The sequence below is a fragment of the Ovis aries genome, chromosome 14, assembly GCF_016772045.2.
Source record: "Ovis aries strain OAR_USU_Benz2616 breed Rambouillet chromosome 14, ARS-UI_Ramb_v3.0, whole genome shotgun sequence".
NCBI lineage: Eukaryota > Metazoa > Chordata > Mammalia > Artiodactyla > Bovidae > Ovis > Ovis aries.
In genome coordinates, this window is record NC_056067.1 from 48,391,394 (window position 1) to 48,404,493 (window position 13,100).

Consider the following 13,100-nt stretch of genomic DNA (forward strand, 5'->3'; position numbering starts at 1 on the left):
TCAGTGACATGCTGAAGGGAAAGAGAGCTTCATTCAACTCTTAATTCAAATGTAAGCTTTTAAGAGAGCCCTTCCTTTACCATGACCAATTTATATCCTCACTGCCACCGGTTGTCCTGACGTCTTCAGATTACTTTGAAATACTTTAAAAGTAAAAATGGATTAATGAATGGGGGACTTCCCTAGTGGCTAAGACTCTGTGCTCCCAGTGCAGGGAGCCTGGGTCCAATCCCTGATCAGGGAACTAGATCCCACATCCCGCTGCTAAGACCACGTGCAGCCAGATAAATAAATAATTTTTAAATGAATTAATGGATGGATAGATGGATGGCTATGTGATAAAGCAAGTACAGTCAAAATGTCAATCTAGAATCTAGGTGGTAGGTATATGGGTGTTCAGTGTAAAACTATTTCAGCTTTGCTATATGTTTGAAACCTTTCACGATAAATGTTGGCAGGAAGAAACTGGAGGACTCTTCCAGGGACTAAAGAAGCAACAACAACAACAACAATAAAAACCCAAACTGGTCCCACCCTGTTTGGGATTTCTATCATCCCATCAAACTCATTTTTTTTCCTTTATAGCCTTTATCACTCTTGGTAACATTCTTGCTTGCTTGTTTGTTTACCTATTTATTCATTTGTTGCTTATTGTCTCTTAACTGAAATGTAAGCCGCCTGACATGTGGCATGCACACCAATTTCCTCCAGTCCACCACATTTCTCCAATATTGGCACCAGTTGTTGTTTAGTAGCTAAGTCTGTAGCCCGCCAGGCTCCTGTGTCCATGGGATTCCTCAGGCAAGAATACTGGAGTGGGTGGCCATTTCCTTCTCCAGGGGATCTTCCCGACCCAGAGACTGAAGCCATGTCTCCCACATTGGCAGGTGGATTCTCTCTTGTCAGGTGGAACCACCTGGGAAGCCCAATAGGTGCTTTGGTAAAACTGTGTTCTTGAACTCCTCTTAGGAGAAGGTCTGGGAGATAGAGCTGCTGCAGACTCACTGTAGAGCCTACACTCAGGAATAAACATGGTCTTCCAGCCTGGGGCCACTAGAGGGGGAAGGATATATACCCCAGAGGCAGGGGAATGCTCCATGAGATCAGGGAATGTGAACTGGCCTGAAAAAGAAGGCGACAGATGAAAGCATATAGTGTGATTATTTCCCTCCGGCCTTAATTCCTGACCCAGACCTCCTAGTAGAGATCCAATCTAATGCTTCCACAATTTAGGCCCCACCCAGAAGCACAGGTTCCACCCCCTGTCTCTAAAGCCCCATCCCACAGCAAAATCCCTGCCCTATCTGACCTAAATAAGTAACACCTCTCAAGCCTAAGTCCCACCCTCACAGCCTGAGCCCCACCTCTTTACCTTAGACACCATCTTAAAATTTGTAATATTCATGTTTCTTCAGTTTGGGTCCTGCCATCACCCAAGCCCCACCCCTCTATCCTAGCCCCACACCTCCAGCTTAGACTCCACTCCAAAAGAGTCAAGATTGCAGCCTAGGAAAGAGCCCTTCAGGCCTAATTTGGGTACCCCATTCTCAACTCTGACCTAAAGTCCAGTCTTCACCTATTCAACATGAAACCTGCTCACTTTCAAGGTTATCAGGGAGAAGTACCCCAGGGAAAACCTAGGGAGCCTGGATCTGTGGGAACCTAGAAGGGAGGTTTACTTTTTTGGGCTCCAAAATCACTGCAGATGGTGACTGCAGCCGTGAAATTAAAAGACACTTGCTCCTTGGAAGAAAAGCTATGACCAACCTAGACAGCATATTAAAAAGCAGAGACATTACTTTGCCAACAAAGGTCCGTCTAGTCAAGGCTATGGTTTTCCCAGTAGACATGTATGCATGTGAGAGTTGGATTATAAAGAAAGCTGAGCGCTGAAGAATTGATGCTTTTGAACTGTGGTGTTGGAGAAGACTCTTGAAAGTCCCATGGACTGCAAGGGGATCAAACCGGTCCATACTAAAGGAAATCAGTCCTGAATATTCATTGGAAGGACTGATGGTGAAGCTGAAACTCCAATACTTTGGCCACCTGATGGGAAAAACTGATTTATCTGAAAAGACCCTGATGCTGGGAAAGATTGAAAGCAGGAGGAGAAGGGGACAACAGAGGATGAGATGGTTGCATGGCATCACCGACTCGATGGACATGAGTGTGAGCAAGCTCTGGGAGTTGGTGATGGACGGGGAAGCCTGGTATGCTGCCGTCCGTTGCAAAGAGTCGAACAGGGCTGAGTGACTGAACCGAACTGAATTGAGAAGGGAGGTTGGTGGAAAGAGAGGAAGAGGTTCCGTTTGTACCACCCCTCAAAGGTGTGGCCCCAAATGAAAAGCCACAGCCCCACTGTGCCCACTTTTCCTTGTACAGTGGTATTCTGCTCTGACCTCTCTGATTGGTCCCTCCTTGTATAGTGGTATTCTGCTCTGACCTCTCTGATTGGTCCCGCCACGAGCCCTCTAGTCAAACCTACTGTTCATTGGCTGCCGCTGCTGCTGCTAAGTGGCTTCAGTCGTGTCCGACTCTGTGCAACCTCAGAGACGACAGCCCACCAGGCTCCCCCGTCCCTGGGATTCTCCAGGCAAGAACACTGGAGTGAGTTGCCATTTCTTTCTCTATTGGACTGCCCCTCAAAGTCACCCTCTCTGGTTGATGCCTGCTTTCCAAACTCCCTGCTCCTGATTGGGCAAATCTTTGTACATGCCTGTCTCTGACTAGAGCATTTGTGAATGAACCTGGAGGCAGACAGATGTTCAACTATGTTGCAAGCAAGTAGTAGCAAGCAAAAGAAGAGATAGAGGAGGAAGAGGGGGTTCCCTGAATCTCCTTTCTAAGAGAGGGAGTGGCCATGGACCACAGGATAGCCTTGGGTTAAAGTTCTAACCATACAGACCGCTAGTGGTGTGACTTTGGGCAACTCCTTTTGGTGTCTGTGCCTCCGTTTCTTCATTTGTAAATCGGGGATAATAATGATACCTTCTTCAAAAATAATTGTAAGAGTTAAATTAGTTGTAAAGTGCTTATAGAAATACTAAGCACATAGGAAGCCCTCAGAGTATTAGCTGTTATTACCCATTTCATTGTGTAAGTTCATGACCTTGGACAAGTCCTTTTGTCTCTTTGACCTCTGCAGACCAGAAGTTGCTTGACCTCAGCGTTGAATGACCCCTCCCATTCCCTGATCTCTAGCCTTCAGGGACTGAGGCTGTGAACAGAGGGAGGAGTAGAGACAACCCTAGCAGAGAAATGGGGTGGGGGGCACCAGCATATGTGAAAGAGAAGGGTTGAGCACCTCAACCCAAGCCCACCCCCAGAATATTGAGGACTATCAGGATCTCTCTATGGCCCAGTGTAGGGTAATTCTAACCTGAATCCCTCAGGCAAGGGGCATGTCCTGACTGGGGACAAGGGGGCAAAGGATGGGACAGTGTGGGGCAATTGAAGGCATGGCGTGTTCAGGCTTGGAAGCTGGAGGAAGGGTTGGAGCTGGGCTCGTGGGCCCTCACCCAGGAATGACAGGACTGGGGGAGGGGCAGCTGGGTCCCAAGGTCACTCGGTCATTGTTACCATGGCAACAGCCACCTCTCAACTGGGAACCTGGAAAGAGGTGGGGAGAGGGAGTTCCCAGATTCAGGGAACTCAGGGTAGAGAGAGGAACACTCAGAGACCTGGAGGGAAAGCAGAGCTAGACAGTGGTTCAACTCTTTGAAGACCTGCCCATCTCAGAATCAGCAGAGCCTAGGACACTGTGGGTGCTCAATAAATGTCCCTCAGAAATAGAAAGCCTGAGAGCATCAAGTGACCAAAGATGATGAAAGAAAGAAGAATCGCCACAGGGGGAGGGCAGTGTCCCTTTCCTGCCTCCTCAGCTTTTCATACTCCTCAGGGGTCCTCTGAGAGTTCTGATTCCTCCTAATCCTTCCCAGACCTGGGCCCACAGGCCCACCCAACCCCACAAATCACTCACCCCTCAGCAACTCCCCAGCCCCTGAAGCTATTATATTTGACATTTATAACAACTTCAACAACTTTTCTGCCTTCAAAATCTTCCTGCTTGGGGGATTACTGAGAAAATTAGCATAGTTGCAAACTACTGCCTGCAAGGGTGGGAAGGTGAGAGGTGGAGAGACAGGCCCTCACCCTCTTTACTCTCAGGGACTCAGGTGTCCTTGTTCCTCTTGGAACGAGGCCCCTCCACAGATTCAGATATTCCCCCAGTTCCTCTAGGAGACCCAGGCCTCCCTCATTTCTCCTTAGGAAACCCTACAGGCCCCTCTCTTTCTTTCAGAGGAACAGGTATGGAATCCTCCTTGTCCTCCCAGAACTCAGCAGGCATCCACTGGCTCTGCCTGCCCTCTACTGGTCCAAAACTGGTACTGCAGGACTGCCACCTAGTGCCCACAATGAGGAACAGAAAACTGAGCCAGAGCTGAGGGTCTCTGAGTTGTTGCATTTTAATATCTTTAAGGTCTGGGATGTTCAGGCCCTCGGGGGTTTGAGTTCAGGTTCCCGGCCCGGAGGTCAACGAAAGAAAGACAGCTTCTCTTTGAGCCAAGCCTCGGTGAGGTCATCAGTGGTGCGGATTTCAAACACCTGCACAGAGAGAGGGTTCAGTTTTAGAATCCACTCAGGAACTGAAACAGTGAGGGCTCCAGCCCTTCCCTCCTTCAGACCCAGAAACCCAGCTCCCTTCTCCCTCAGACCAGGAGTCCTGACCCGCCGTGGGGGACCTCCAGGGTGGAGTCCCCCACCCTCCATCAGCCCTCGGATCCCAGACTCTCTTCCCTCACACTCAGGAGCGTCGGCCCCGGCCCCAGACCTTTGTGAGCTCTGCTGTCTGCACCAGCCTGTTTTTGCTCCCCGCGTACATCATCTGTTGTTCAGGCTTGCAGCCTGTGTGGAAAATAGAAGAGGAAAGCATAATTGGGGGATGCCAAGGTGTTCTCTAAGGCCCTGGTAATGTCCTACCCTGGAAAAGGAAATGGTATCTCCCCCTCCAGTATTCTTGCCTGGGAAATCCCATGGACAGAGGAGCCTGGTGGGCTCAAGTCCATGGGCTCGCAAAGAGTCAGACACGACTTGGCGACTGAACAATAACAGTGTCCTACAGGCCCCGGAGTTTTCTAAGAATCCCAGGAATTGTTCTAAGGAGGTCCCTGGAGGCTACAGTCAGAGTCTTCAGAGTTGTTTGGGGGCTGGAAGTTATTCTAGGGTTCCTGGAGATGGTTTAGGGGCCAGACAGGGGTTGCCAATAAAAGGAAGAGCTGAATGTGCTTACACACCTCAAAACTAATGAAGATGGGGGTTTGGGGCCCTCACCTCCACCCCATTGCCCTCTCAGCATTCACTCATCACACACACCACACTCTCACACAGGCATCTATACACACGCACACAGTCACACACACAAAATCAGCAGTCATGTGCACATACACACACTTACATTCAAACACACACATGTACACATCCCCACACAGAATCTAAGACCCCCTTCTCAGGAGGAGTAGAGCTGTGTCTCACCTACAGGGCTGGAGAAGATGAAACACAAGGGGTAGGACACTCGGCCATCGGCGTGCATGTACTTGTAGCTGTAAACCACGAACCTACAATAATGAAAGGGAATTCAAACTCAGGCCTTGGCCTGGAGCTCAGGCCTAATGCTCATTACCTGAGACCACAGCCTAGAAATCTTGCCTGAGTTTGAGAACATAGGGTTAACCACTGAGACGGAGGGTACTGGCTTCAAATACAATAAATGATTTAAAAAATAATAATGGGGGAAATTAATAATAATAGGGGAATTCCTTGGTGGTCCAGTGGTTGGAAATCAGCCTGCCAATGCTGATTGGGTCATGGGTTCGCTCACTGATTGGGAAAGACCAGGGCCGCGTGCCGCAGAGCAGCCAAGCCTTCGTGCAATGGCTATTGAGACCATGTTGCAGCCTACTGACATGCTCACGACCAGAGTCTGTGCTCTGCAACAAGAGAAGCTACCATAATGAGAAGCCCGCGTACTGCACCTAGAGAGCAGCCCTCACTCACCGCAGCTAGCGAAAGGCTGTGCATAGCAACGAAGAACCAGCGCAGCCATAAATAAGTTTTTAATTAAAAAAATAATAATAGTAAATGCTAAATAGAATCACCATCTGCTCCACCAATTCCACTACTGGGTATTTATCAAAGAAAATGAAAACAATAATTCAAAAAGATATATGCACCCCCATATTTATTGCAGCCTTATTTATAATAGCCAAGAAATGGAGAAAACCTAAGTGTCCATTGACGAATGAATGGATAAAGATGTGGTGCACACACACACACACACACACGCATGCACACAATGAAGTACTATCCAGCCATTAAAAAAAGAATGAAATCTTGCCATTGCAACATGGATGGCTCTTGGAGGGCATTACGCTAAGTGAAATAAATCAGACAGAGACAAACGTCTTATAATCTCACTTATATGTGGAACTGAAAACATTAGAATAAAGAAAAACCATCAAGTTCCTAAAGAGAGAGAACAGATGAGTGGTTGCCAAAGGTGGGAGAGGGTGAAATGGGTGAAGGAAGTCAAAAGGTAAAAGCTTCCAATTATTTTATTTCCAGTTATTTATTTTAAATAAGTCCTAGGGATGTGATATACAGCATGGTAAGTATAGTTATTAATGCTGTATTGTATATTTGAAAGTTGCTAAAGAAGTAGATATTAAAAGTCCTCATCGTAAGAAAAAAAAAAGTTTTATAAACTATGTATATGGTGACAGATGTTAGCCAGATTATCATGGTGAACATTCTGTCATACAGTATATACAAATATCAAATCATTATGCTTTACACCTGAAAGTAATATATTATACGTCAAATAGAACTCAATAAAGAAAAAACGTTTTACGAGAAAATGGTTTTGGAACTTCCCTGGAGGTGCAACCGTTAAGACTACAGAGGCAGGGCTTTGATCCCCAGTTAGGGAGCTTAGATCCCGCATGCTGAGTGATGTGGCCAAAAAAAAAAAAAGTAGTAAGCGCTTATTTGATTATTCACAACAACGCTATGATGTAGGTACTATTATTATCCCCATACTACATACGGGAAAATCGAAGCCCAGAGAGTGAAGCCATTTGCCCAAGGTTCTATGGGTGGATTTGAACCCAGGAAGTTGGCTGGTAGAGTAGAAGTGCTCAACCACTATGTTTTACTGTCCAGCAGTTTAGAATGAGGGGCTGAGACCAGGGCCAGCTATATAATTTCCCAAACCCAGTGCAAAATGAACATGCAGGGCCCCTTGTAATAAACACAAGAGAAAGCCTTTTTTTCCTTTCTTCTGCAGTCTCTTTCCAGACTGATCTTGGTCTTTTAAACTTTCCTGTTTCAAGTCATGTGCTGTCTTGGGCATGGGGACACTCATGGGGGAATGAAAATGCTCACGGGCACGCCCTGGAATTTATCTTTCAGGAATGAGCACCGCCCCCCTGCCCCTGACACTCCCTGAGTCTGCAATTAGGCCCCCTGCCTGGGGCAGAGGGCATCAGCCATCACTGGGCAATGTGGGAGTGGGGAGCTGAGAACCCATCTAGGGCAGGACATGTGAGCTGAAGGAGGCTCCAAGCCTCCAGCACAGGTTCCACTGTCCTGTCAGACTTCACACAAAACAGATTCAGAGATAAAACTATAAAGAATTTCAAGATAGCAGGCATCAAGCCCTGCCTTCAAGGCTCCCTTCTGGGTCTGGGGCCCTGTGTGATTGCACTTGTCAGATGCCCAGGGTGCTGACTGAGATCTAGAGCCTGAGATTGAGGCTTAAAGTCCTAGGACACCCAAAACTCACCACATTAGAGATGAAAAAATCTAGAGACCAGTTTTCATAGAAGTGTCAAAAAACTCTTCCACACACAAAAAGCACCAGCCTCCTCTGGCTTCACATAGGATTCTCCCCAATCACTAATTGTCAAATAAATCCTTTCCTACTCAAGGTCTTCCCAAGCATTGAAAAATAAAGAAATTTTAACTTTTTTTTTTAATGAAGCAAATGCAATGTTGAGACCAAAACCTGACAAAGTATGTACTAACATCACGTATGACTATTAGCGTAAAATTCTGCAATAAAAGTTTGGTATACAAACCAAAAGTCCTGTGATAGGAACTCAAAGACAAAGTTTCAAAGTCCACGAATAAGACTGGACCCCAAGTGGCCCCTCAGTCTGTAACCCTCCGTGGCCTGACCTTCCCCTTCTTGCCCCAGGATACCTGGGCTGTCTCTCAGGCAGCTCCATTTTCAGTTCCTCTGGAGAAATATTCTGTGAGGGGTGAGGGGAGGAGAGAAAGAGAAAAAGACTGCCATTAAAGGAACATGTACTCTGTGCCAAGGCACTCATCCAAGAAACACACAGATTATTAGCCCATTGATCTCTCCCCAAACCCAGAGGGGTAGGTCCTGTTATTATCCCCATGTTACAGGTGAGCAAACTGAAGAGGAGTTAAGACACTTGCTTTTTTCTAAACAAACTACAAGGATTAAATCACTGAATTTACAGATAACTCGGAGGTAAGGACTGTTATCACCATTTCACAGATGAGGAAACAAGAGACCTATACAGGCAGAGTCCCTCGCCCAGGGTCACAGCTAAGCTGGAACTTGACTTCCGGGTTTTTGCGGCTCCCAACACCAGGCTCTCAGCATCAGTCACAGTCTCTTGGGCCTCCCAGTCCCATCCCCCAGCCCCTCACCTGAAATTCTTCCTCCAGCACCACCATCTGCCGGTCTTTGTCCACCTTCACTGAGGAGCGAGGGCATACGTGGGTCAGACGCCCTTGCCATCTGTCCCTATGCTTCCTCCCCACCCCCATTCGTTCCAGGAGGGAAGATGACACTCACTTATTATGGCTGCATTGTCTGTCTCTTTTCGGAAGCGGAATTTCCTCAGCTTTTCCTTTAGCTCTGGGTCCACCTCACACACCACCAGGGAGTCGGACTGCCAGAGGAGCCCAGTTAAGAGCTGAGTCCCCTGGCCTCAGCCCTGCCCCTTTCCCCAAACCTCAGTTTCCCCATCTACTAATAACGAGGAGGGGCCCATAGCCCATAGATTGCCTTTGTGAACACTGGAGAAATGTACCCTTTCCTCTGGGCTGGACTGGAGCCCTCTTGGCAGGTGCCCTTGGGCTACGCCCGAGGTTCAGGGATCTGCTCGCCTGGGGCTAAACCCGGAACCAGCATCTCTCTTTCCCCAGCCTTGACCTCCCATCCACAGTCTGACCTTCACCCCGGCATCCTCCCAGCCCTAGTCCCACTCCAGCCCCTAGCCCTTCCCATACGACCCTGGCCCTCTACCATGACTTTACTGTCCAGGGGCCTCTTCTTTCCTTGGTTCCGCTGTCTTCTAGGGGTGGGGACCACAGCTCAAGGGGGCGGGGTGTGGGGTAGGGGAAAAGTTTCATCCACCACCACATCCTGTTTATGCCCATTCTGAGACAACTGTCACATATGGCTCCTCCCCCTCCTTCCTTCCCCTCATCTGTTGGGACCTCCCAGGCTTTGCAGTCACGCAGACTGGGGTTCAAGTGCTGCCTGACTGTGTGGCTCTAGCTAAGTAACTTCAACCATCTGACTCAGAATTGTTATGAGGATAAAATAACTGCACATATCTCCCAACATGGTGGACAACACCCAATACACCATAGGTAGCGATGAGCTCTTTTTTTTTTTAATTTTTATTGGAGTATAGTTGATTTATAATATTGTGTTAGTTTCAGGTGTACAGCAAAGTGAATCAATCAACTATACATATTTGCACTCTTTTAGATTATTTTTCCAAGTAGGTCATTACAGAGTATTAGGTGGAGTTCACTGTGCTATATAGTAGGTTATTATTAGTTATCTAATTTATATACAGTAGTTGCTGCTGCTGCTGCTGCTAAGTCGCTTCAGTCATGTCGGACTCTGTGCAACCCCACAGAGGGCAGCTCACCAGGCTCCCCTGTCCCTGGGATTCTCCAGGTAAAAACACTGGAGTGGGTTGCCATTTCCTTCTCCAATGCATGAAAGTGAAAAGTGAAAGGGAAGTCGCTCAGTCGTGTCCGACTCTTAGCGACCCCATGGACTGCAGCCTACCAGGCTCCTCTGTCCATGGGATTTTCTAGGCGAGAGTGCTGGAGTGAGTTGATACAGTAGTATACACATGTCAATCCTGATCTCCCAACTTGTCACTCTCCCTCTTTCCTCCCTGGTAACCATAAGTTTTCAACATTTGTGACTTTTTCTGTTTTGTAACTTTTTTTTTATATTCCACATATAGCCATATCATATAATATTTGTCTTTCTTTGTCTGACTGACTTGACTCAGTATAACAATCTCAGGGACGGTCCATCTGTGTCATCGCAAATGGCACTTCTCATTCTTCTTTATGGCTGCATACTATTCCACTGTGTATATTGATATATACCACATCGTTTTTGGAACGTAACACATTTTCTTTATCCACTCCTCTGCTGATGCACATTTAGGTTGCTTCCATGTTTTGGCTATTGTAAACAATGTTGCGTGTACCTTTTCAAATTATTGTTTTCTCCAGCTATATGCCTAAGAGTGGAGTTGCTAGATCATGTGGTTGTTCTATATTCGGTCTTTTAAGGAACCTCCCACTGTTTTCAATAGAGATTGTACCAATTTACATCCCAGCAACAGTGCAGAAGGGTTCCCCTTTCTCCACACCCTCTCTAGCATTTTTTTGTTTGTAGACTTTTTTGATGATGGAATGATAAGCTCTTTAACTGTTCCTCCAGGAAGCCTTCCTGGAATCCACTACCCCCTAATCTGGAATAGTTTAATTCCAGAGCTAAAAGGAGGAACTTAGAAATGTTTGCTGATCAAACTGCCACTTATTAGGTTGATGGAGAAATGGAGGAGAAAGAGGAGACTCACCAGCGCTCAGGGAATGCTGCATTTTTTTTCCTGCAGTTATTTAACCTCATGGGCCTTATAATGGGCACTACAACAATGGTGTTTAATCCTATCAGACCAGTACCTCCTTTATTATGAAGAACATTTTGTATTGTTCTTCCCAGTTCCCATCCTGGAATGAAATTCCTAGATAAGGCAACTTATTTATACACATGAATTTTCCCTAAAATCAATATAATGTCCTAACTATCATATATAGTAGAACTAAAAGGGAAGTAATTTATGAGAACCCCCTCTGTATTTCTATGAAAAAATACACACAAACAATAGAGTATGTTCACAATGTCTGGCCCGCTGTGCTGAGTTCCCTCCCATAGCAGTAGGCAGATCCCACCCTCTTTAACGTCCTCAAGGGCATCCCTGCAGCTATCCTCCTTCTCCTTGTATCACCAGTACCCTTATCTCTACTGGATCTTTCCCCTTGGCCTACATACCATGGTATGTCTTAAAAACGAAAAACTCTGGGACTTTTCTGGTGGTCCAGTGGTTGAGAATCCACTGCAAAACCCCTGCTTCCCTTGTAGGGGACACAGGTTTGATCCCTGGTCAGGGAACTAGGATCCTGCATTCCACATTTTTCAGCCAAAAATAAATAAATAAAATTTAAAACTAACCTATAAACTTTCTCTCTCTTGCCTATTCATTTCCTTCCCTTTTCAGCAAGACTTTTTGAAAGAATTTCCACACTCGCTGCCTTCAATATCTCCTCCTAATTTGCTCAACTCTCTCCCAGCAGACTCACTCCTGTTTCTCTCCAATGACAAGGACCACCGCCAACCACCATCAGAGGGCCACCAAAGAGCTTTGTGGCATTGGACCCAATAGTCAATTCTTAATCTTCATCTGCCGTGCCCTGTTAGCTGCATCTGATATCATCCATCACTCCTGTGCCCAAAACACTTTCTTCACTTGGCTTCCGGAACACCACCCCAGCTTGGATTTCCTCTGGGTTTTCTGGCTGCCCCTTCTCAGTTCCTTTCTTAAAATTTTATAGCAGCGCAGTTGACTTACAATGTATTAATTTCTACTGTAGAGTAAGGTGATTCAGCTAAACATATATATACAATGTTTTTCATTTCCTTGGCTGCACCATGAGGCTTGTGGGATAAAAGTACCCAGACTAGGAATTGAACCTGTGGCCTTGGCAGTGAAAGTGCAAAGTCCTAACCACTGAACCACCAAGGAAGTCCCTTGTATTCTTTTCCACTATGGTTTATGACAGGATTTGAATGCAGGTCCCTGTGCTATACAGAGGACCACATTGTTTATCCATTCTCCATGTAACAGTTTGCATCGGCTAATCCCAAACTCCCCATCCATCCCTTTCCCACCCCCCTCCTCCTTGGCAACCACAAATCTATTCTCTATGTCTGGGAGTCTATTTGTTTCACAGATAAGTTCATTTGTATCATGGTTTAGATTCTACGTATAAGTGATACAGTATTTGTCTTTCTGACTTACTTCACTTAGTATGACAATCCTTAGGTGCACCCACGCTGCTGCAAATGGCCTTATTTCATTCTTTTTCATAGCTGAGTAGTATTCCATTGTATGTATGCATTGCATCTTTATTCCTTCCTCTGTTGATGGACACTTAGGTTGCTTCCCTGTCTTAGCTATTGTAAATAGTGCTCCAAGGAGCATTGGAGTATATATATATCTTCTTGAATTATAGTTTTCTCTGAATATATGCCCAGGAGTGGGGTTGCAGGATCACATATCAGCTTCCTTTTAAGAGTCATGTGTCCTCAGGCTCAGCCCTCAGTCTGCTTCTCTTTTCTATCCTCCTTCCCATCTTCCTGAGAGCATCAGTCTCTTAGTATTCAAAGGGGGATACCCTAATTATTTCCCCAGCCTGGGCCTCTCTAGGCTCTTATGTCCAACTGCCAGCATGACTCCATCTGGATGTCTTGGAGTCATCCTTGACCCATCTCTTTCCTCTGACAATGTACCTTAAAACCTGCCACCTCTGAACTTCCAAACATAACCAGACTGGCTCACTCCTCCCCTTCCACAGCCTATAATCTGCCCCTGCCGCCTTCAACTTCTGCCTGAACTCTCATAGTAGCTTCCTCACTGTTTTTCTGCTCCCACCTCCCTCCCCACCCTCTATTCTTCATAGGACTGTTG

At 46.5% G+C, this 13,100-nt stretch overlaps 1 protein-coding gene across 2 annotated transcripts; it reads right to left on the reverse strand.

The window, feature by feature from the left end:
* Positions 1–4,442: 4,442 nt before the first annotated feature.
* GMFG (glia maturation factor gamma) lies at positions 4,443–9,477 on the reverse strand. Of its 2 annotated transcripts, none has more exons than XM_042232015.1 (7): positions 9,352–9,477; positions 8,888–8,984; positions 8,740–8,789; positions 8,260–8,309; positions 5,533–5,615; positions 4,832–4,905; positions 4,443–4,605 (listed from the first exon to the last, which is right to left on the reverse strand). In XM_042232015.1, the coding sequence occupies exons 1-7, from the start codon at positions 9,472–9,474 to the stop codon at positions 4,534–4,536; spliced, it is 549 nt and encodes a 182-aa protein (XP_042087949.1). In that variant the 5' UTR covers positions 9,475–9,477; the 3' UTR covers positions 4,443–4,533. The 2 variants fall into 2 exon arrangements, with proteins under 2 accessions (XP_042087949.1, XP_027834074.1); XM_027978273.3 differs by having other exon boundaries at positions 9,341–9,397.
* Positions 9,478–13,100: the final 3,623 nt, after the last annotated feature.

What these genes read in the sequence shown, in the direction of transcription:
- GMFG (XM_042232015.1), bottom strand. Translation starts at nt 9,474, where the DNA reads ATGGGCATAAACAGGATGTGGTGGTGGATGAAACTTTTCCCCTACCCC. An exon ending in AGACAATGCAGCCATAATAA is followed by an intron (nt 8,790 to 8,887) that starts GTGAGTGTCATC and finishes CTCGCTCCTCAG; the next exon opens with TGAAGGTGGACAAAGACCGG. An exon ending in CATCTTCTCCAGCCCTGTAG is followed by an intron (nt 4,906 to 5,532) that starts GTGAGACACAGC and finishes TTTTCCACACAG; the next exon opens with GCTGCAAGCCTGAACAACAG.